The sequence below is a fragment of the Alligator mississippiensis genome, chromosome 3 (genome assembly GCF_030867095.1).
Source record: "Alligator mississippiensis isolate rAllMis1 chromosome 3, rAllMis1, whole genome shotgun sequence".
In the NCBI taxonomy this organism is placed as follows: Eukaryota; Metazoa; Chordata; order Crocodylia; family Alligatoridae; genus Alligator; species Alligator mississippiensis.
This window is the reverse complement of record NC_081826.1, coordinates 198808483-198831109: the sequence shown is the minus strand read 5'-3', so window position 1 is coordinate 198831109 and position 22627 is coordinate 198808483. Positions and strand designations below refer to the sequence as shown.

Below are 22627 nucleotides of genomic sequence, written 5' to 3'. Positions count from 1 at the left end.
AACTGGCTGGGTCACAAGGCTCCTGTAACTGCCAAGCCATGTGACTAGGCATCAGGCAGGAGTGTGATGCCCTGCTGGCTGGGCTGACCTGGTGCAATTTACACCCGGGTCACCATCTACATGTGTGTTCCTGTGTGTGATGAAAGAGCCTACTTGTGGCTGGTCACCATATTGGCTGCTCTTCCACCTAGGGAAGTCTTCCCTGTCTCACCTGCCATGACTAGTTGGGATATACATGATATAATAAGCGGGAAGCTGCCCATTTTGATGTCCCAATGTCAAGGGGTATACACACGGCTCCGACCTTCCTTTACCATGTCCCGTGCCTCGCAGATGGCATCCAAAATTATAGTTCCTCTGGACAGAAGCTGAACTAAGAACTCTGCCCCTTGCTGGGTCTCTCACAATCTTCTCATTCTCCCCCTCTCACAAGGCCTCATTCACGCTGCCCCTCACTGGGCCACTCAACCCGCCCTGCTCCTTTGAGCGGCCTTTGGGCCATCAGGCTTGCCTACACACACTCCGGGTGATCCTCCTGCAGTCCTTTAGGTGCCTCTTGCAGCCTACTCTATGGTCCTTATGCCTAACACTAGGGCGACTTTAGCCACAAGCCCCTGTCCAGGCATTTGGCTCTTCCTACCCGCTTCCCTGGGACCACTCTCTCCCCCTCACTGGGGTTAACTCTATGCCCCCTTCCTGGGGCCTGGGGTCTTACACCCACAGGGACTCAGGGCTGCCACTCAAAACCCTTAAAGTGACAGGCACCAAGGTGCTCTGTCATACTATGCAGTATATACCTCTGCAGTAGGATAGTACTTGTATTTACAAGTACTACCGTGCTGTGGAGTTAATCAGTTTCCTGTGGTCTAATAGTGCCACACGTGTAGTTGCTAGATGTGTACTGCAGAGCTAATTACTCTATGCCTCAGTAAAGGTCTAGTGTAGATGCGCCCTTTGAGTAGTCCTGTTGTCTTCAAAGGGTGCAATCCCAGCCCCAGTGAAGGCAGTAGCAAAATTGCCATTGATCTAAATAAGACCAGGATTGCAACTATTAGTACTATTCTGAATGTGTAGAAGTAAGCATGTTCACATAAGTAACTGCAGGTTGGTGGCCCATCTGAGTTCTATGTACAGAGATCAGACAATAGAACTAGGCTCCACAGCATACAGCTTAGAAGTCCTCATAGCCCTTGGGGTTTCCAGTCTCTATAGCAAAGATCCTTGATAGAGTTCTCTCTGTTTCTGGGACTTATAAGCCATGGTACTGTTATTACTTGAAAAAAAACAATTATTTGTATATTTGAAAGGAAGATCAAGAGCAGAATGAGGCCACAAAGTTTGTATTTGTATGTGTCTTAACTGATTCAACTCTGAATGAGTTGAAAACATACAGAAATGCATTTTATTTATATAAATGAACTACATGTCAACTTTCTGGGGGTGGTTAGTGGGTGCTCTCATCAACCAATAGTACTCAATGTACTTCCAGATGCGAGCCTTTTCAAGTTCACTGAGGAAAACTCAATTCATGAGTATCTTGGACATGCTATTCTTTTTTATCTCTATTCCCCTAGATTTAAATAAGCAGTACCAAGAATGTAAATTAATTCAACGTTATGAATTAAAATAACAAATATTAAAAACCAGAAGATTGAATGTTAAGGCTCAAGTTTTACTCTTAACTCATGCTGTTGAACAACTCAAACCAGCTGAAGATATTGAACAGTTTTTTTGTATCCCAAACAGGTTTAAATATAGAGGAAGTAATGATGAAGGATCTCAAGGAGCTATCAGATGGAGAAATTAAAGTAGCAATTAGCACTGTGTACATGAGTCTTGAGGTAAGAGAATATAGTTATTAAACAACTAAACTGCATATCTGCAACCAGTTCTTTCACCAGTTATCCAGGAAACTTTCTTTAGATGGTCTATGTAATTTGCTCTTTTTTAAACTCAATAATTATTTGTGGCCTGATTTTCTCCATTGCTATACATCTGGTTATATTTTCAGATAAAATTCACCGACAATGATTCATAAATGCAGTGAAAAATTGAAAACCGTAGGTTATGGGATTTTCTTTCATTTTGCAGTAGGCAGTCAGCTAACTCAGGCCTTGCCCTATCTTCCACTTTCATAATACCTGCCCTTTTGTACAGCAGAGTAAACAATCTTTCAACTCCTAAGGAGAGGGATTGGCTCTTTTTGACTTTTCTAAACCTACCTTGAAACCTACCAGCAGTAATTTTGGTCATAAATGATGGCACATCCAGGATTCACGAGAAGATCTTCCAGTTTGTTGATCTAATGGGTGCTTCTCTTATACATTTCTTGTGTTAACAACACTGGGGGAAGTCATCTTGTTTGTGAGCTGGGTTTCAGTATTATGCCTCTGGACTGACCCCACTTAAACTGGAATGCTCTTATTTAAGGGCGTGTGTGTATGCATGTGTGCACGCATGCGCATGCATAATAATTAAGCCTTTGTAGCTATGGATGTTTCACAGACATTATCTTTCCTCTAGCTCTGTGGGACTTTGGTGGCATTCAGTGGTGGGGGCTTTGGCTGTGGGTGCTTTCCTGCGTCACCACAGGGACAAGGGTAGCAGCGGGGTAGTAGAGTCCTCAGTTACTCACCTCTGACCTGGGGTGGGTCATTTCAGCCCACAGCCAGGAAAGATGGTTACCCCTGCTCTAGTTTCCTGTTTTTAATGAGCATTGTGCTGTCATAACTTTACATTTAACTGTTGAAAAGAAATTGAAGCGGAGCTCAAATCATTCGGATAATGACTGGCTCTGTCACCTCTTTGTGGGTATGAGGCAGCGGGCACACACAAGAAGCCTGCTTTCTCTTTTGTGCCCGTAAGAAGCAACTAAGTGTGTGGGGCTGAGGAGTACAGCCTCTGAGCAGAACCAATGATGTTAGTGACTTTCATTACATGACAAGGATAAGGCAGGAGGATAGGGCATCTGTTGTATATATTGATCCTTCTCATGGGGGCTTCTTTCCACTTAACCCTTCAGAAATAGTCTCAATTCAGTTCTTACACTGATCTGTATACAGGACAACTCACTTAAAAGCATGACATTTGATATTATTGACTATGTTATCCATCGTGTATTAGCCAAATCCTCCTTTGAGGGCTTGACAGAGTGCCAGTTTAGATAGAAATACCTAAGGCTTTGTTTGACTTGTTTCCATAAGTTTGACAAAACCCCCAAATTCCTGGCTACCACTTTTATGCAGACAGCAGGGTAGATTTGCACCTTAAAGGCTAACTAAATCAGCGATGAATAAGCTTTTGAAGCTTACCCAATCCATGGATGATTTCTGGATCCACAAATTCCCATTCAAGTTTGTTTTTAAAGTTTTGTCATCTTAGATTAACTTGAATGGGAAACTGCAGCATACACAATCATCCACAGACTGTATTGTATTAAATATGGTCTAAACCAAAACTATGGATTCTTATTCTATTACCTGGATTAGCTTTTATAAGCAGTAGGTCCCTCAATGGGAACTACTACTTTTTTCTCTCTCCTCCTTGTCTCTCTCAGCAGTATGCCCTCCTTTTCTTCCCTTTTTCCCTATCTTTGGTATTGTAATTACTGCTTTCTATTTAGAAGCTCTGCCTCCTGCAGTCCCTTCACAACATCTGATGAAGTAAGCCCACTGCTTATGAAAGCTTATGCTATACATGTCTTATTTAGTTAATCTTTAAGGTACAAAATCTACCCTGTGTTCTGCCTGACTTCAGACTAACATAGCTAACTACACTCTACCATTTTCATGCTGTTTTCTGTGAAATAAGTGGAACTTAACAGTATTGCAGGGAATGAAAAACAGATATTTTCTGCATCTGTTCTATGCTTTTATTTTTCTTTTTTATTTAAAATTTTTTTTCCTGGGAATAGCAGTAAGGTATTCCTTGATCTCCAATTGGCCGTTGAATGTTGCGGTTTGGAAGTATGATTCTACTACTTTCAGAGGGGTTGAGCTTCCATAACTCAGTGCGAGTTCAATGTGCTTAGGAAATCTGTTCCTAAAGTTTTGAGAGGTATAAATTAATAATTGCTCTTTGGCCTTTCAGTTTTGGGCTCTTTTTTGGCTATTGCTGGAAGCCCTCTTGATTGGCACTGTTAACCAAAACAGATCCTGGCTTCTTAAAGGAATGGGATCTTAAACCTATCTCTTGGACAAATATAAGCAGCTGGAGCAGAACTCACTACCTGGAGCAACACTATATTAGGGGACTCGTTAAGCATGTTAGCTACAGAGTGCTTTGGTAAACTCCCAAGAACTTAATTGTTGCAATGATGGTAGTTGGGTTGAATGGTCTGTAGCTTTGTATGGCTGCCTATCATCTATTCTAGACTGACTCAAAGTGTTTTGTATAATTTATCTCAAGATAATTTGTATAAATGGATTTCAATAGCTATGTACCTTGAGCCGTACAAAATATAAATTGTACTGGCTATTAAGTGAAAATGTTAATGTTTATCTTATTGAATAAGCAATAGAATGGAAGTACTGTCTGTGGTAATAATTTACATGCTGATTTAGTAATTAATCACAAGGCTAACTAGATTGTTGCAGATATTGAAACAAAAGAAAGAAAAAAAGACCATAGGCACATTTACATAATATAAAGATATGGCTGCAGTTTAAATTCTGACCATTTGTGGAGTCATAGATTTTCCCTGGGGGTCCCAGCTACCATAATTCCTGGCTTCTGGTTTCGAAATATTTTCCTGGGACCTGATTATTCTTTCTTGGACCATTCACTAGAATATATTACTCTTATGAAAGCCCTACCTGTTCTACTCATCCAAGAAGTCTGAAGATTCACATGGTTGATTTTTCATCACAATTGATGAAATGTATTGCAGAATAAAATTATTTGTAAAACATTACAAATGCACATACACAAATAAGGCTGAAAACGTATAAAAACATAAGAAATGGGTCAGACCAATATTCTATCTAGCTCAGTATCCTGTTCCCAACAGTTGCAGCGGTGGATGCTATAGAAGGAGAGCATTGAACTGGATAGAGCTAGAGTATTCTATCACCTATCCAGTACCCTCCCTGTCATCCAGCATTACTGTTCAGAGAAGGCACAGGAAACATCTCCAACTATTTAATTCAATAGCCATTAATAGATCTGTCATCCACGAATTTATCTAGGCCCTTTTTGAACCTGGCTATGCTACCTACCTCTACCACATCCTGTGGCAATGAAAAAGTGTTGGAGCAGTCCAGCTAACAGCAACCCCAAAAGTTATACTTTATAAAAAATGACACCTTTTAAAAAACTGTATTAGGAAGTAAAGTGTGTCTGGATACTTTCTCAAATAGTCCTCTGTCACACCACCAACTTTCTGAATCAGCCTTAAATTTTGTCCCTAAAATTTCTAAATATATAGTCATGTCAAGAGAAATAGGAGGAGACTATTAAAAATGAATTCCTTTGAATAGAGGAAATAGGATTTCATAATGTTTTATAGTAGGAATGTCAACCATATGGCATATGGTTAGATTCAGCTCATGGAGTTGTTCTCTCTGGCACGTGGGACACCTGGTGGGCCAGGAAATTTAGGGGTGAGGCTAGCAGGGGGCAAGGCCTGATGCAGAACCTGTGTTGATGGAGCCCTGTTGAGCCTGGCTGTGATGATGACACAGCCCTGCTTTGCTTTGCAGCAGTTTAGCCATCCACTTGCACTGCTATCTCTGTCACTGGCTGGTCCTGAAACCACCACCTGACTGCTTGTGCTGACTCTGACATAGCTGTTGCCATCATGACCACTGGCCCCACAGATGCCAGGTTGTGGTCAGTCCCACAGAGAGCCCCATGGTCTAGCCTGGGGGGACAGGATGAGTTTGACACTCCTGTCTTATAGTGCTACATTATTTTGACCTTTGTCTATAATTTTGCATTTTTCAATAAATAATAGAAGTTGAACTTGCAATTAAAAATTCATCTTTCAATTAAGAAACCTGGAAAGAATTTATGAAATGCAGCTCCTGTGTTCCACGGATAATCTATATAATCCTTTTATAGCTGAACATCCCTTTATTCCAGGGGTGGGCAATTATTTCGGGCGGAAGGCCGCTTACTGAGTTTTGGCAAGCCATCGAGGGCTGCATCACGAGCAGCCAGGGGCAGATCAATATTAATTTTCTAAATTTTTTAGGGGCCCCATGGGCTGGATAGACTGGACTGTCAGGTCACATCTGGCCTGCGGGCTGCATTTTGCCCACCCCTGCTTTATTCCTTCTTTCTCCCTTGCAAAATCATTGGAAAACCGGGCACAGTTTCTTCCATAACTGAGATCCCCTTCTACCGCCTTCAAACACATTTGTCCACAGTAGATTTTGATAGTGGTAAAAGCTGACAAGGATCAGAACTGTTCTCATTGAATACCTCCTATTTGACCTTAGAATACTGTGGGCCAGTGAACATTAAAATTTGATTGTCAACAGTGTGCTTATGCTGATCTTCAGATGCACATCATTTGGAATATAGCTAAAAGGAATAACAGAAGAAAAAGAAAAAAAATCTGTGATTTCCAGTGACATTAGTCTAAATCCAGGTATCATTTTATTACCAACATTGTTCTGTCTTAATTACCTGAGACTGATGATAAGTGTTTTGGCTGATACATGTTGCTGGTTAAGTCCTCCACAAACATCTGATTTAAATTTATATTGGTGTGTGTAAATCAGTAAGAAAAAAGGAACATTTTCCAGGAATGTTCCAGATGTCATTTCTTTTGATACTGCTCTTTTAAAAAAAAATGTTCGGTAACTGGAGTGGCACTGCTCCATTTTCTCTGTTTGGCCGGGGATTATTTTTTGTTGTTGTTGCCTCAGTGCACTTTGTGAAAACTCTTTTAGAAGTCTGTCTGACTTACAAGGCATGACAGGAGCAGACAGGACAGCTGTTGACTTGTTGACTTGTGAGGAACAGAATAGTCTGTAACAGCATCAACAGTGAAGATGGCTTTGCAAATTCATAGTGTTTTGCTCTGCGTGCCACTCCCCCAACTAGCAAAGTCTAGATCAGAATACTTGGAGTAATAATAATAGACCACAGACATTAAATAATTAAACATCAAGGGGAATATTAGGTACAGACTGCTTTGCTTTTATGTCACAGATGTTGAATCTATAATGTATTTGCTTTTTTAGAAAGCTGACAGGGTCAAATTGTCCTTTAAATCAACGGATATGTAACTGTTGCTTTCAGTGGGGAGGTTTCCTTAGGCTCGATTATTTGCTTTGGTAGAATGATCTTTTCTCATCTGTTAGGATTTATTAATTCTGATGGTATCACAGCTGCTGCTGTTACTAATAATGATAATAATAATGTGATTTTTATCTGCTGCAGCCCATCAGGAACAGTATGCTCTTCATAGACACATGTTTACTGCTGTAGTTGATAAGTGTCATGAAGAGCAAAATTGTTGCACCTGAAGCGTTCAGGCTCTGATTAAGTGATTATTTAAGGATAGTAAGGACAGTTTTTAAAATCATTATACCATCAACAGGGGACACTGATATTTTAATAAATGAAGTATCACCCTAGCACATAATTCAAGATATGAGATTTGTGTTTTATGATAGATCTATAATGAAAATAGATTCTGACTGAGGTCCTTAAGGAAGATTGGTCTGATGTGTTTGGCATGGCATTGGAGTTTGGAAGGTCTGGGTTCCTGTGACATTTCTGCCTCTAACTTCCTGTGTGATCTTAGATAAATCACTTGCTTGCCTCCCTTTTTTAATAAGAGGAACGATAATGCTTGTTTACCTGTAAGGTGTCCTGCAAAGATAAATTCCTTAATGTCTTAAACTATTTGGTTACTATGGTGATAAACTCTACTTTTTCTTATTAAAATATAGATACTAATGGCTCTTACTGTTATGTTAGTGCATACACTTGGTAATTATTTTTTGTTTAGCAAAAACTGTAATGGTGGTAATTGAATACTGTATTTTCCCACCTATCACATGGCCCCGAATAAGATGTGCACCTTCATTTTGGGAAGGCAGAATGAAGAAAGACAGATTTTTTCTAGAGTTATGGCTACATAGAATAGGGACAGAGCCTAATCTTCAGCTTACCTTCCCTTTCCTGCTCAGGGAAGAGCTATGGTTTTAACCCTTTCACAACTGAACTATCAACAGTTCTTGGCTGCTGAGCCAAAATCTGAAACTGTAGCTGCTGCTAAAGACTGGGTGGATCTAGGATTTCTCTCTAGAAGGGAGACCCAGAGTAGCTAACGGACAGCAGAATTGCCAGAAAAAGTATAGCTCAATCAATGGAATATCACTACCATTAAATAGGTGAGAGGGTTTTATTGGCATATTTATCAGCCCTTTAACCTTCACAAGTATAAATAATATAATATATAATATTTATTATACTTGATCATACAACTGGTAATAAAGAGAATGGAAATAGAAATCATAGAATCATTCACAGAAAAAGAGGGCTAGAAGGAGTCTAAGACCATTCCTCCTTGTCCTTTCCTGCAGCCACAGAGAATAGTTTATCGCAGGGGTTTTCAGCGTTTTTGGATCGGTGAACTCCCGGTGGCCGAATGCCGAGCAGTGTACCCCCGGTGGCAGGAAGCAGAGCGGGGCAGTGGGGAGGGGGGTGCTGAACGCGGAGTGGTGGCAGTCACCGGGTGCAACCTTCCCCTGCCCCCTGCATTTGGCTGGGTGGGCAGCACCTGCACGAGAGAGCAGGATAATGCATGGTGGTGCTCCATCTCTGCCGGCCTGCGTATACCTCCTAGGGCCTTCTCAAGTACCCACAGAGGTACACATACCCCTGGTTGACAACCCTGGGTCTTTCACCATCCTCTTTATAACTACACCTCTGATATTTGAAGACTGTTATGAAATCCCTCTTCAATTGTATTTTATTTAGACTACATAATCCCAGATCCTTAAAGCGCATTTAAGAAGCCAGTTGAAAAAATTTGTTAGATTCATAGATGTTAGGGTCGGAAGGGACCTCAATAGATCATCGAGTCCAACCCCCTGCATAGGCAGGAAAGAGTGCTGGGTCTAGATGACCCCAGCTAGATGGTTATCTAACCTCCTCTTGAAGACCCCCAGGGTAGGGGAGAGCACCACCTCCCTTGGGAGCCCGTTCCAGACCTTGGCCACTCGAACTGTGAAGAAGTTCCTCCGAATGTCCAATCTAAATCTGTTCTCTGCTAGCTTGTGGCCATTATTTCTTGTAACCCCCGGAGGTGCCTTGGTGAATAAATCCTCACCAATTCCCTTCTGTGCCCCCGTGATGAACTTATAGGCAGCCACAAGGTCGCCTCTCAACCCTCTCTTGCGGAGGCTGAAAAGGTCCAGTTTCTCTAGTATCTCCTCATAGGGCTTGGTCTGCAGGCCCTTAACCATACGAGTGGCCCTTCTCTGGACCTCTCCAGGTTATCTGCATCCCTCTTGAGTTGTGGCGCCCAGAATTGCACGCAGTACTCCAACTGCGGTCTGACCAGCGCCCGATAGAGGGGAAGTATCACTTCCTTGGACCTATTCGTCATGCATCTGCTGATGCACGATAAAGTGCCATTGGCTTTTCTGATGGCTTCGTCACACTGCCGACTCATGTTCATCTTAGAGTCCACTGGGACTCCAAGATCCCTTTCCACTTCCGTGCCACCCAGCAGGTCATTCCCTAGGCTGTAGGTGTGCTGGACATTTTTCCTCCCTAGGTGCAGCACTTTGCATTTCTCCTTGTTGAATTGCATTCTGTTGTTTTCTGTAAACTTGTCTAACCTGTCCAGGTCTGCTTGCAGCTGTTCCCTGCCCTCCGGCATGTCCACCTCTCCCCATAGCTTTGTGTCATCTGTAAACTTGGACAGAGTACATTTCACTCCCTCGTCCAAGTCGCTGATGAAGACATTAAAGAGTATCGGTCCAAGGACCGAGCCCTGAGGGACCCCACTGCCCACACCCTTCCAGGTCGAAGCCGACCCATCCACTATGGCTCTCTGGGTGTGACCCTCCAGCCAATTCGCCACCCACCGGACTGTGTAGTCATCCAAGTCACAGCCTCTTAACTTGTTCACCAGTATGGGGTGGGATACCATATCGAAGACCTTCCTGAAGTCTAAGTATACGACATCCACCCCTCCTCCTGTGTCCAGGCATTTCGTAACCTGGTCATAAAAAGAGACTAGATTGGTCAGGCATGATCTGCCTGCCACGAACCCGTGCTGGTTTCCCCTCAGCATAATTTGTCCTGCCGGGCTCTCGCATATGTGAGCCTTGATAATTTTTTCAAAGACTTTGCCAAGGATGGAGGTGAGACAATAAATATGTTATAGGTAAAAGAAGGGTATTAAAGCTTAGGGAATAGGTAAAAGGAATGTTAAGGCAATAGGTAAAACAATCTGTTAGAGATTTATATTATGCCTCTACCAGATTGGTCCTGATACAGGGTAGTCACTAGGTGGTGCAAAGACAGGTTAAATGGCTTTTGGAAACCACAAAACTTAAGACTCTGACAATCCTTGTCTGGTAAGGGAGCTCCATATTGAGCTATTACAGCCAGTGAAACAATGTATTCTGGAGGCTATTCTAAGGCTGCTTTTAGGCTTAGCACATCTTCACTGTTGCCCCAAGGATTGGAGTGGGAAGGAGCAGGAAGTACTGTAACATAACATCACCCATGCTTCTTTGCCTTGGGGCCTACCATAGATCAATTGCACGTAGGAGCTGGCCCTAGAATTTCATCTCTAACCCTTACTGGAGTTGAAAATTAGTCTCAAAAATAAAGAAACAAACCTTGGTTATGTTTACAGAATAAGTTAAAAGTGTGTCAGGATAGCATTAATAATAATGGCTGTATAGAATACGTATTAGATAAATTTTTTCTGACAGACTTATTTGGAGGTCTGCTTATTATGCAACTGTTATTTTATGTAAGTACTTCACAATGTATCTATAAAAACAACTGAACTAATGTTCAGCTGCATTCTCTCTTATTTTCAAACAATTTTTATTCTAGTCTATCTACAATTAAATTAGCATACAGTACGGTTTGTTTAAAGGGTTGAACTTCCATTGTCTGTACTGATCACACATTGGTTTGGTATTTGCAAACTTTTCTTACAGTACAAATATCCCCATTATGTTTTTTAAATGGCAGCAGATAGGTCCATGAATTTGTTTTTGATGCTGAAAAAGCAAGTAAACATGTTAACATTTAATCTTTCAGTAATGGAATTGGAAACAAAATTCTCAGCAACTTACAATGCTGTTCAGAGATATTTTTCTGGTGCCTGTTGTGAGAAGTTAGGGTATGTAAAATAAATGATGTATGGAGCTGTAGCAATGCGACTTTTGCAGACTACCTTATGTCTAAGGAACATTAAACATAGGGTTCTCGTTTAGCAAATAAATAACCATTCATTTCAGTGGCTGCATAGTCCAGACTTTTGTGCATATTTTTGCAAAGATGAGGAGAGGCCATTAGGGATTTAATATAAAATAAATCGCCAAGGGGTCTTCTTGTAGTCCTAGTCTTTCTGCCACATGGTGTGTTACTAATGTGCATAAATGGGCTTAAATGAATTTGTTATCTGTATTACATTTGCAGTATGTATATATTTATATATTATTTTTTAATTGTGTTTAAAAATAAAACATTAAATACATATTTTTTCTGTGTAGAAAATATTGCCTTTTTAAATAAATCAACATTAATTAAGTTTTTAGAACATCAGTGCATTAGATTGGCCAGTAGGTAAATACATAACATAGATAATGTATACAGCTAAATATATTTTAATTTTGTATTCCCAGAGGTATTCTGAGAGATAAATTATCACCTTATCGGAATGAATGATGCAGTTAAAGATACGTTAATGAAAATATCGTACTGGCATGTAAGTCACAGAGTCCAGTTCTCTGGAGGATGGTAGATATGCTATTGATGCCCCAGGTCAGATTAAGAATCTCATTTGTAAGGAATACAGAGTGGTCCTAGATATTGCCAGGCAAAGCAAATCTTGTGAATTTTCTTTTTGCTGTTCTCTTATTCAGCTCTACAGGTGCAGAAAGAAAACGGATTGGTCGGATTGTTTTTATTGACAGTATTAATTGATTGTGACATCAGCACTGATTATAGTGAGCTAATGATTATTTCTGTCTAAAGATTTGTAATCTTTAAATCCAGAGTGGATGTCTTTTTAAAAGAGATGCTTTATCTTAAACAGAAGTTAGGGGCTTGATGCTGAAATGACTCAGTGAGATGCAGGAAGTCAGACAAAATGGCATAGCATTTATTAGTAGCTGCAAGTCAGACTGAGTTTAAGGCTGCTGGATAATGTCTTATGTTACAGTAATTTTTGATAAGGCACGTTTGCATATTTTATTTTACAGCCACCATCATTATTCATAGTATACTGCAAACCAATCAGCTGAACAAACCTAAAGGATTTGTCCTGCCACTATCATTTAACAATGCATTCGATACCCATCAATATAATTCCTGATCACATTTGAAATGGTGTATGTTGAGATGCTTGTGTCACTTTTTCCCATTTATTTCAATAGTAGTCTGTGTTTAATGAAGTCACAGTGACACTGCTTGTATGCTATATTAAGTATGATATCGAGTCTAAAGCTCATTCTGGCACAAGCTACACTTAAGGAACCTCGCCCATATTGTTGTCTTGCCAGACACACACACTTTAAAATTAAAATATCTCATTTGAATTGTCAAAATAACGAAGTAAAAAAGAAAAGAAAAGAAAATACAATCTTATAGTGAACACCTACTTTTAGATTTGCTTTAACACAAGAAGACATTTCTTTTCTGTTTGTCAATATATCCATCATTTGAGAAAAAAAGTAGGGTTCTTTTTTCTTTCAGGCTGTTTACAAATATATTTGTTTCTTGGCATATATTAAAAGATGCTGTTTGTTTATAGGAACCCTTAACTATATCATATTAAGCCAGCATCTCTCATCTAGATAATAGAACATCTAGCTTCATTTTGGTAGTGAAGAGAAGCCTCATTACTGGACTGCATTCTTGACTTGTATAAATCTCTCTAATTTATCATGTCTGTACTCTTGTTGCTCATGTCAGTAGTGCTTTAGCTCAGCTGTTCACGGGGCATAGGCACTGACAGCGGGAGGTGCTGTTTTGAGAAATGTTTAGCAATAAAAAAATCTACATACCAAGTAGAATAGACTTTTCTTATCCTTATATATTCCACAGCCTGGGAATATAATATCCAAGCATATTTTAATATATGAAAATAAATGAGCTGAAAATTGATTCAGAATCTAACATCGTAAAAAGTATTGCAGATTTACATTTGATTTTGTACTACTGAACATTCATTTTGTTCTTGATATTTTGTGAGAGATCATCGAGACAGGAGGCTAAACTGTTAGCCCACCAAGATGATCAGATAATTTAATTCAGTTTGTAGAATTACTTTGTTCTCTTATGATTTGCCGAAACATCTAATTATGCAGGTGATATGGTATTAGTTACACTGCTGAGGGCTGAGCTTTGTATAAATAAATAGGATAAGACTGAAGATAAAAAAATAGCAAAAGTTAGGCTTTTAAATTGTTATTTGCATACCTAATTTAGTAGCTTAAAAATAAAAGATGGCAAGCACTCTGAAACTCCTAATGGACTTGATATCACATCTCTAGGTTATTTACATACAGATAACTTGCAGTATATTATATCTCTTAAGAGAAAGTGTCATTGTTACCTGTGGTGCAATTCTTGGAATTAATACAGATCACTAAAGAAAAGTCCCAAACAGTTTGCAGTTTTAGTGTCTGTCTTATAAAATTTAATTTTAAGTGCAGAGCTGTTATACACAAACTTACTTGGTGCCAAAACATTAGTGCTACAAAATTATAAAATTAGCTACAGCATTCTCGTTAATAAAACCTGAAAATAGGAAAAGCATGGATAGAACCTGCTTATAGCTTTCAGTTAAAATTCATACTTTTCATACATTGGTTTAAATATTATACTTCCATTTGAAAATTCGTCAAACATATTCAAACAACAACCTTAATTCTACCCCACATAAAGTACTTTCAAAAACTTTTACCCCCTGTGTAACCAGTTAAACCCTATATAACCAGTTAAAAATTATAATTCATGTATGTGTTGCAAGGTTCCCCTCTTGAATATCTTTTGCAGTGTAGGAAAAGTAGCTTCAACTTACATACTTAGCCTGTTTCTTCTCATCTGCATCTTCCTTCATTCAACCAGTACAGTGAAGTACAGGTCATTAGAAACCTTTTTTCTAATGGAATCTTTTCTACATTTCTTCAGTGATGGAAACATATATAGTTTTTTCCCCCTCAAATAGAAAACACTAGTTATATGAAATACTATTTTGGTTCTGAAAATTTTCCTAGGTGCAAGGTAATTATGGAAGATACCTCCCTACTTACTAATGTAGTACAAGTTGAATCTGGTCTCTAGTTTTAAAGAAATAAAGAACCTGTAGACACTTCCAAAGTTTGTGTTTCTGTTTTGTTTTCTTTTTCATGAATGCTGATTGTTCCATTTGTTCTACGTTAAAGAATTGCTTGCTAGAGTATTAATCGGAAAATTCTGAATTCCCTAAAATGTCATTGTTGGAGTTGGCATGTGGTTGGTGGTAGATGGTATCAAAATGATCTTCACAGTGGAGTTTTAATTCTGGAGACACTGTCCTCTACTCCATGAAGGGAGTTCTTCTCAGGTTAGACAATACCAACGTGTCCTGTTGTACTTTACCGTTTATGTAACAATCATTTGCCCAGATTCTACCTTGACATATGAATGAGCAAGGTGTCACTGACTTAATCCCATGCCCAGGAATAGATTTCTCTAGGTATCATGAAAGCCAGTGGTCTCCTATTGTGTCTACATGAGATGTTTATTGCTGAGTAGCTTAATTAGCTCAGCAGTAAATGTCTTGGTGTCTACACGTGGAGGGCTATTAGGTTAGAGTAAACTAATTAACTCCATCACAGGGTAGTACTTGTAAATACAAGTACTATTCTGCTGCAGAGTTTTTCCACTCCTCAGCAGTGCCCATGTAGATGCTAATGCAGCTGGCTGGGTCACAAGGGCGCTTCAGTGTAGGGCTGCCTGTTGGCTAGCCCCATGCTGGGGAGCCCAGCCACTCCCCCCTGCAGCATATTGAGCCCGGTCAGAGCAGCCTTGGGCTGGCAGGCTGACCCCCTGGGCCCCCTGCCAGCTGGGGTTTTTCCAACCCTGCTCAGCATGCTCTGGTCCCAGATGCATGTGGAGACATGGCACCTGGGAGCAATAAATTCTGGCACAATATGTGCCAGAGTTTATTACATCACATTAACATGCACATGTGGACATGCCCACTGGGCAGTAAAGAAATTTGAGTAATTAGCTATACCTGCTTTGGGACTCATTAGGTCAGGTCCTCAGCTGATATAAACTAGCATAACCCCACTGATTTCAGTACATCTATGCACCAATTGAGGATTACTTTATCTAAAATAAAAAAATGCAATGGGGTTTGAGTAAGCTCTAGCCATAATAGTGACAACTGCTGCTCCTTAGAACAGGAGTGTGCTTTAAAACTGAAAAGGCCTATCAGTCAGCTTAATCTGAAAAATGTTGTGGCTACTTGGAGCCTTTGCATCGATGTTACTAGATCCTGGATCATATCCTATGTGAGCATGCATTACTTTGACTTCTTAAAAGTTTGTTCACTTGTCAGCTCCATCAGTATTTATAAATATTACTAGCAGTGTTGTTCCCCAGCACTCGCTATTTAAACATGATATTCCAAATAAAGGGAACACAATTAATTCAAGAACAAAAAGCAATTTCTTCTTTCACATTTCTCAATCCAATATTTGCCATATGGAAGGCTCAGCATCAGTCTCTCAGCAGGCCTAATTTATGGCAAACACACAGCCAGTGAATAGAAAAAAAGACATTTAAGATTAATATTTTCTCTGTTCTTATTGAGCCCAGTATTGTCACATTAAGTCCATATAGTTGGGTCATGCCATTGTGTTAGAGGCTGTAATGTGCCACCCTTTCAGGAGATCCTAAAGATTCAGAGCCTGTACCACTTGCATGTCATGGGACTAATTTACTGAAGCTGGCATGGAAGTGTGTAAATGAGACCTTCTCTGTGCCAGTCCAGCACATTGCTAGACACCCCAGGGGGATATTCACCCCATTTCTTCTCTGCTGGTAGAAATGGTGCCACCTTCTGTGTGGAGAAGGAAGGGGGGTTGAACTCATGCAGGGGGTTGGACTGAATGGCCTCTAGAGGTCCCTTCCAGCCTTATTTCTCTATGAATCTATGATTTAGTTTACTACTGGGGCTTCACAGGAACTCCAGTAGCTGAGTAGATGTGCTGATTCTGTGGTCCTCTGAGAGGAGTTTCAATTGCAGAAGACAGACTAAATCCTGATGTAGATTTTTTCTCCATAAAAATCCATAGCACTGACCAGACCCAGATACAGTCATGGGTGAACTGGGCAGCTGCCCGGGGTCTGGACAGAAAGGGAGCCCAAAAATGAAAACAAAAAAATTACAATTGCAAAAAAAGTTTTTATATTGCACATATACATATACCTAATCCTGTGTTTTTATTTCCATCGAAATTCAGTTGATATATATCATTATTTCAATTTGTGAGACAAAATCATATTGTCCAATTATTATTATCAGTATCTCTGGTGAAGGGGATCTGATACTAAAAGTTCGTCTGGGGCCACCAGGAGTCTAGGTACGGCACTGGCCCTGACATTCAGAAAACATCATATCTCCCGTGAAATTCCATTGATTTCTGCATCTTCTTTGATGGCCATACTTTTAGGAGAAACTCCAACTGTATCTGTACACTGGCACTCTTTGTTGGGACTCCCTTTGCAGTTTTATCAATGTCATTCCTTAATGTGTCTTTGGGGCAGACCAGATTAAGCCCTCACTTCAGGCCAAGCATGTTTGCTTTTACATGCCTCCAGACAAGAAGACAAAAGAAGAGAGGAAAATAATATAGGTTTTGCCATTTGGGACATATCACTACACCATTGGGTTAGCAACACTTCTGCTTAAAGTTTCAAATTTTTTATTGAGCCATGAAACTGCTGAAGAATAGGTACAATCAATTTAGCAAAACAACTTTGTTACACTCAAATGCTTTCAGTTCTGCTGCATAAAAGAAAATAGAAATCACTGTGCTTACCAACCTGTATCCAGGTTATACCTATAAAATAAAATAAAAGTAAAATAGAGCAATAGTTTGAACTCTCCTTCTGATTTGGTAGCAACAACAGTTTATTAATATGCATCTTTCCCAGAGTTGTTCTCATAATATCAGTGCTGATTAGGTACATAGGAATTCCCATTCCAGATCAGAGTAGTTGTCCATCTGCTTGGGAATCCTGCTTCTTTTTACCTCTTATCAGCTGAGGGCTTGTTTATGCTCAGAAACATGGGAGTTTATAATTTTTATATTTTAATTTATGTATTAGTTTCTATTAATAATGTGGATGCTTTATCACTCAAATTCGTAAAATGTTTTTCTTAATCAGAGAATTATAGAGAAATAGGGCTGGAAGGGACCTCCAGAAGTCATGTAGTCCAGTGCCCTGCCTGAGGCAGGATCATCCCTATCCAAATGATCCTATAAAATCTATAGTCTTAACTCCACATAAGACTATCGTCAGCCCTGACAGAACAATTATAACACCATAACCTGCCACAGGTAAAGCAGGTAACTGCCATGTCTGCTAATGTCCTGCTTCTATAAAAGGTAGTTGTGACAGGGGGCCTCCTGGGGCCGAACTCTGTGGCCCGCCTGCCTGTCACCGTGACAGCGGGCCTACTCAGGGCCGAGCTCTTCATGGCCCGCCCACCTGTCTCTGGGCAACCGCCTGCTTATCTCGCCCGCCACGCCTTTGATGATAATTGATTCATATATCGATGTCAATTAAGCGGGAGGCTGCCCGTTGTAATGCCCCGATGCCAGGGGGCGCTCTGCGGCTCCGACCTCCCCTAATACCGCAGCCCAAGCCTCGCAGATGGCATCATGGTGTTACTATAATCACCGGCCCCATACTGGGCCCCAGAATCGTCCTAACAGGACCCCTCTCTGATCCTTCCTATCAGGCGGCCACTCCGCCTTCATCTGGGCTACCTAGCCCCCCCGAAGCTATGGTCCCCTCTCAGGTGTGGTTCCCCCGGAACCTTCAGCTACCTGGCCCTGGCCCACCTCCAGGCCAGTTGGGACCCCAGGCCCCCGGCTCTTGGGCGTCCCTTGCGGTGGCCCCCAGCCCTTTTGACTACCGTAGTCCTGGCCCCAGCTTGGGCCAGTCGAGGGTACTCTCCCCTTTGGGCTGGGTCTCTCTAGTCGCTCACTCTGTCACTGGGCCTCACCGTGCCACTACTCCCCATCCTCCCGGGGGCAACCGCAGCACCACGCCCACATCACTCCCACTCTCTGGGCCCCTCACAACACTGGCCCTCTAGGCCCTCCAACAAACACATGGGTAACCCACCCGGTGGTGGTGGGAGCTAGGGGTTAAGGCACCCACACCCGCCTTTCACCGGGGTAGTAACTGGCCTGGCATTTCCTGGGGGCTCCCGCACCACTGAGAGCCCCACCAGACCACCCACTCCCGGCAGGGTGCAGTTTCAGGTCATGCCCAGGACCAGGAGCCTCCTAACCATCCCCATGCAGCTCCCTCTTACCTCCGGGTCGTTCACAGCAGCCCTACAGCCAGGCAATGTTGCTGCCTGACCTCCTGCAGCTAAACTGCCTTGTTTATATAAGCAGCCTAAGCCTCAAAATGGCTGCCCTAATCAGGCACCCGGAGGCTGCCAGCTCCAGGCCCTTAAAGTGGCAGAGACACCCTGTGCTCTGCCACACACCTCCCCTCCTTAAATCATGACCGCCCCCTCGCTGGGGCCTCTCATCACCGCCCCCTCGCTGGGGCCTCTCTTCTTATCGAGCCCCCGGTCTTCTAGGCCCCACACATTGCTACCCTCTCTTAATTGAGCTCACCATCCTGCTGTTCCTTCTCCTGAAGCTATCTTCCCCCCTCAGGTGTGGTTCCCCCGGAACCTTTGGCCTCTTGCCCTGGCCCACCTCAAGGCCAGTCGGGACCCCAGGCCCCCGGCTCTTGGGTGTCCCTCGTGGTGGGCCCCTGGCCCTTTTGACCATCCTGGTCCTGGCCCCAGCTTGGGCCAGTCGAGGGTACTCTCCCCTTCGGGCTGACCACCGCAGGACCCTGCCCCCTTGAGGCCTATTGTTGTTCTGGCCTTCTACCGGGCTCGATGTACGGCCCCTCTTGGGCTCCTCGTCGCTGGCCCCCTTCACACTGGGGCCTCTCACACTACCGCCCCCTCACACCGGGGCTACGCAACCCACTGGTTGCAAGTGGCAGGCACACACAGTGCACTGCCACAGTAGTCAATATACGCTCAAGAGATCCCAGGTAGATGTCTATGCTCTTTGCTATAGAGGAAGGCAGTGAACTTCATCCTGTTAGCTTCAGCTCAGCTGTCAAAATCCTTCTGAATTGCACTCCGATCCTCCATGTTCACAATCCTTCCCAGTTTTGTCTTGTCTGCAGACTTGCTTAAGAAGCTTTCTAAGCCAGCATCCAAATAATTAATAAACACATTGAACAGCACCAGGCCCAGGACAGACCCCTGTGGGGCTCCACTCAAAACCTTCTGCTGTTTTGATGTGGACCCATTAATAATTACGCTTTGCTTGCAGCTATTGAGCCACTTATCTATCCGCCTTATAGTAGCATACTGGAGCAGTGAGTTCTTCAGGTTCTACTGTTTGAAAAATCATTTTTTTAAATGTTGTCTCTCAATTTTATTGGATTTTCCTTCCTTTATTATTATGAATGGGATAAATAGGAGTGCCTGCTTTGCCTTCTGTTTTATCATTAATGATTTCATGTATGTGTGGTTGGTTTTCTCATTAAGCTAACCTGTAAGCAATCACTAATTAAATAAACAGAGACATCTTGGCTTCTTCATGGTCCAGTACATGCTGACCAGTTAACATGAGCCAAATTGTTTTCCATGTTCATGGTTCATTGTTACATGTCTGAAAACCCTGTGAGGCAATGGAGTTGTGCTTAAACCAGTATTTGCTGGGATGTCATTCCTTATTCCCATTTCCAGCATTTCCCTATTTCTAAAGGTAAAATCCAAAGTGAGATTATTTTAAAAACCTAAGTGAATTAGGAGCATAAGTCCCAATGGGAGTTATGGTTCTAAATCATTTACCTGCTTTTGCAAATCTCATTCTAAATCCATAATTAATCTGTTCTCACTGGTCCCATCAAATCCCATACATGCACTCAAATCATTTTGTCTTACCCTCTTACAAATCTACTTGCATTTTCATCTGCCAACTGGAAGTGTTTTTGATTTTCATATACATTAAGGGATAAGACATGTCATATGTAATGTACGCTCATTACAATGCAATATTGAATTCTGAACCAGTGAGCAAGTACTCAGTACTAACACCAGAATATCTTTGACCCATTATTACAGATTCAAAAACAAGCATATTTTCAAATGGAACTCTGCATTGCCAGTGATGTATCAACACTCTAGGTCATTATTCTTTTCTAAATGTGATAATAATGTGATCTGTTAACATTAAAAGAAAGTTTGACTCTACAAAAGCAGCTGGAAATGGACAACCACAATATGCTGAAATAGAACTCTTCCCATTAGAAGCTCCCTGTTTGATATATATTGTTAAAAGTTCCTCATATTTGGGATTCTTTTTAAGCAAAATACTTGCATTGTAACTCAGCTGGTGTTGGATATGAATGAATGTGGAAATATTCATTTCTCAGTGGTAAACCAGAATTTTTATTTTTTCATCTTTCTGATATATTTAATAGGTTTTGAAACACCCTGTTGGGGGGAGGATGCAGAGGGGGGTGTGAAAAAACAAAAGCCCATACATTTCAGGTGCTAATCGAATCCAGAAGTGTTATACACCAGTGATTCCAGCGCAGTAGTTCTCCATCTTAGATTCAAAGCACCCCTAGATAGACATAAAACACCCCTTGTTAGGTCAAGATACCCCTTAGAAAATGTCAGCTGTTATTTTTCACTTGTTTTTTTACTACAATAGAGCAGTTCTTCTGTTGCAAATAACTCAAACCACAACAGATCAGATTGTTTTAACACTATGGATTCCTATTTGAAATCTCTGAAAATCACTGTTCCAGGGTCTTTTCTCATGTTTTCTTTATAATGGGCTTAGAAGGCCAAATCCTGCCTCTGGAGAGCAGGAATATTACACTTGAGTGCTTAACATGTTACTTGGACCTTGATGTGCAGAACACGATTCCAAAGCTGAATGGTTAATGGATGGCTTCTTTCAAAGGAGCATTTTGTGTCATGGCCAGAGCCTACAACTGACAGCACTATGCACAGTAGCTAATATTTTATCTGTCCACAGTTATGTATTTGGAGCTGTGCTATGCTTACTACAATAACCCTTTCCTCCTTTATCCTATTTCTTGCCCTACTGCTTCCTACTTGCTTTTTGGCTACTCTTCTACTGTGCATGCCTACCACAAGCCTTATCATGAAGATTCTGGTTTAATTAATGCAAATAAATAATTTATATTTTGACATGATTTTTTTTTTTTTTTTTTTAACTAAACGTATATATCAGTGTTAACAATAAGAAGACATGCAGGTCATGCTGTAAGCTGTCTGTTATATCCCACCCACTGCCCAGTAGTTTGATGTTTTACAAATATGGTTTTCTATTACAACATTTTGGCACAGAGTAAGGTTTGGTGTCTATGGAAAAATTTGGTGAGGAAGGCCAACTGAAAGAAGTATACTTTAAGGAGGAGAGTGAGGTTGCATTGTATACATGATCAGAGAGGACCTTCTGCAGGTAGTGTGAGGGAAATTCTGAAATCCCCAGGAAGAAAAAGAAAGTAGAGTAGAATAAAAGCAGGGTGACATGGCAGATGGGGGAGTGAGGGGTAATGAGAGATGAGGTGGGATTGAAAATACCCAAGGTTATCACGTTTTTACAGAGCTATTTTTATCACCATAATTAGCGCTATTTTATCACCACAATTACATTTGAAAAACATTGGTACTTGCACATCAAACTGTGCACTGAATTATCACTCAATGCATGATTTATTTTCAATCTTTGTTTGAAATTCTAGCCCTTGTACTATAAATGAACCTGATTTAAATGAAAAAGACATAGGAACATAGAAATAGAAAGATGGAGGAGTTTTTCATAGATTGGCTGACCAATATCTCACATAATGATATGCCATGTTTATATTAAGCCATGAGAAATGTAGAACTGTCTCACTTGTATGTCACCTGCATGAATAGAGCATTATGTGCAGATGGAGTCACTCTATTTTTTCTTTAGAGGCAGAAAGCTGGGTAGAATATACCTTATAGACTAACTAAATCAGAGATGCATAATCTTTTGTGAGCCCAAGCTCACTTAATCAGGTAAATTCATTCGTATTAAACATATGCGCTTCTTGTTTGTATTTACCATTGTACTTGTAGAGCTTCCTTGGGACATGG

At 41.1% G+C, this 22627-nt stretch overlaps 1 protein-coding gene across 5 annotated transcripts in view; it reads left to right on the top strand.

The window, feature by feature from the left end:
• Positions 1-22627, top strand: part of PRUNE2 (prune homolog 2 with BCH domain) — a 230916-nt gene that overhangs the window by 74626 nt on the left and 133663 nt on the right. For all 5 annotated transcript variants that reach the window (XM_059724800.1, XM_019478148.2, XM_019478147.2 and 2 more), the window contains exon 6: positions 1747-1841. In XM_059724800.1, coding sequence (XP_059580783.1) covers positions 1747-1841 — 95 coding nt within the window. The remainder of the gene's footprint in view (positions 1-1746; positions 1842-22627) is intronic.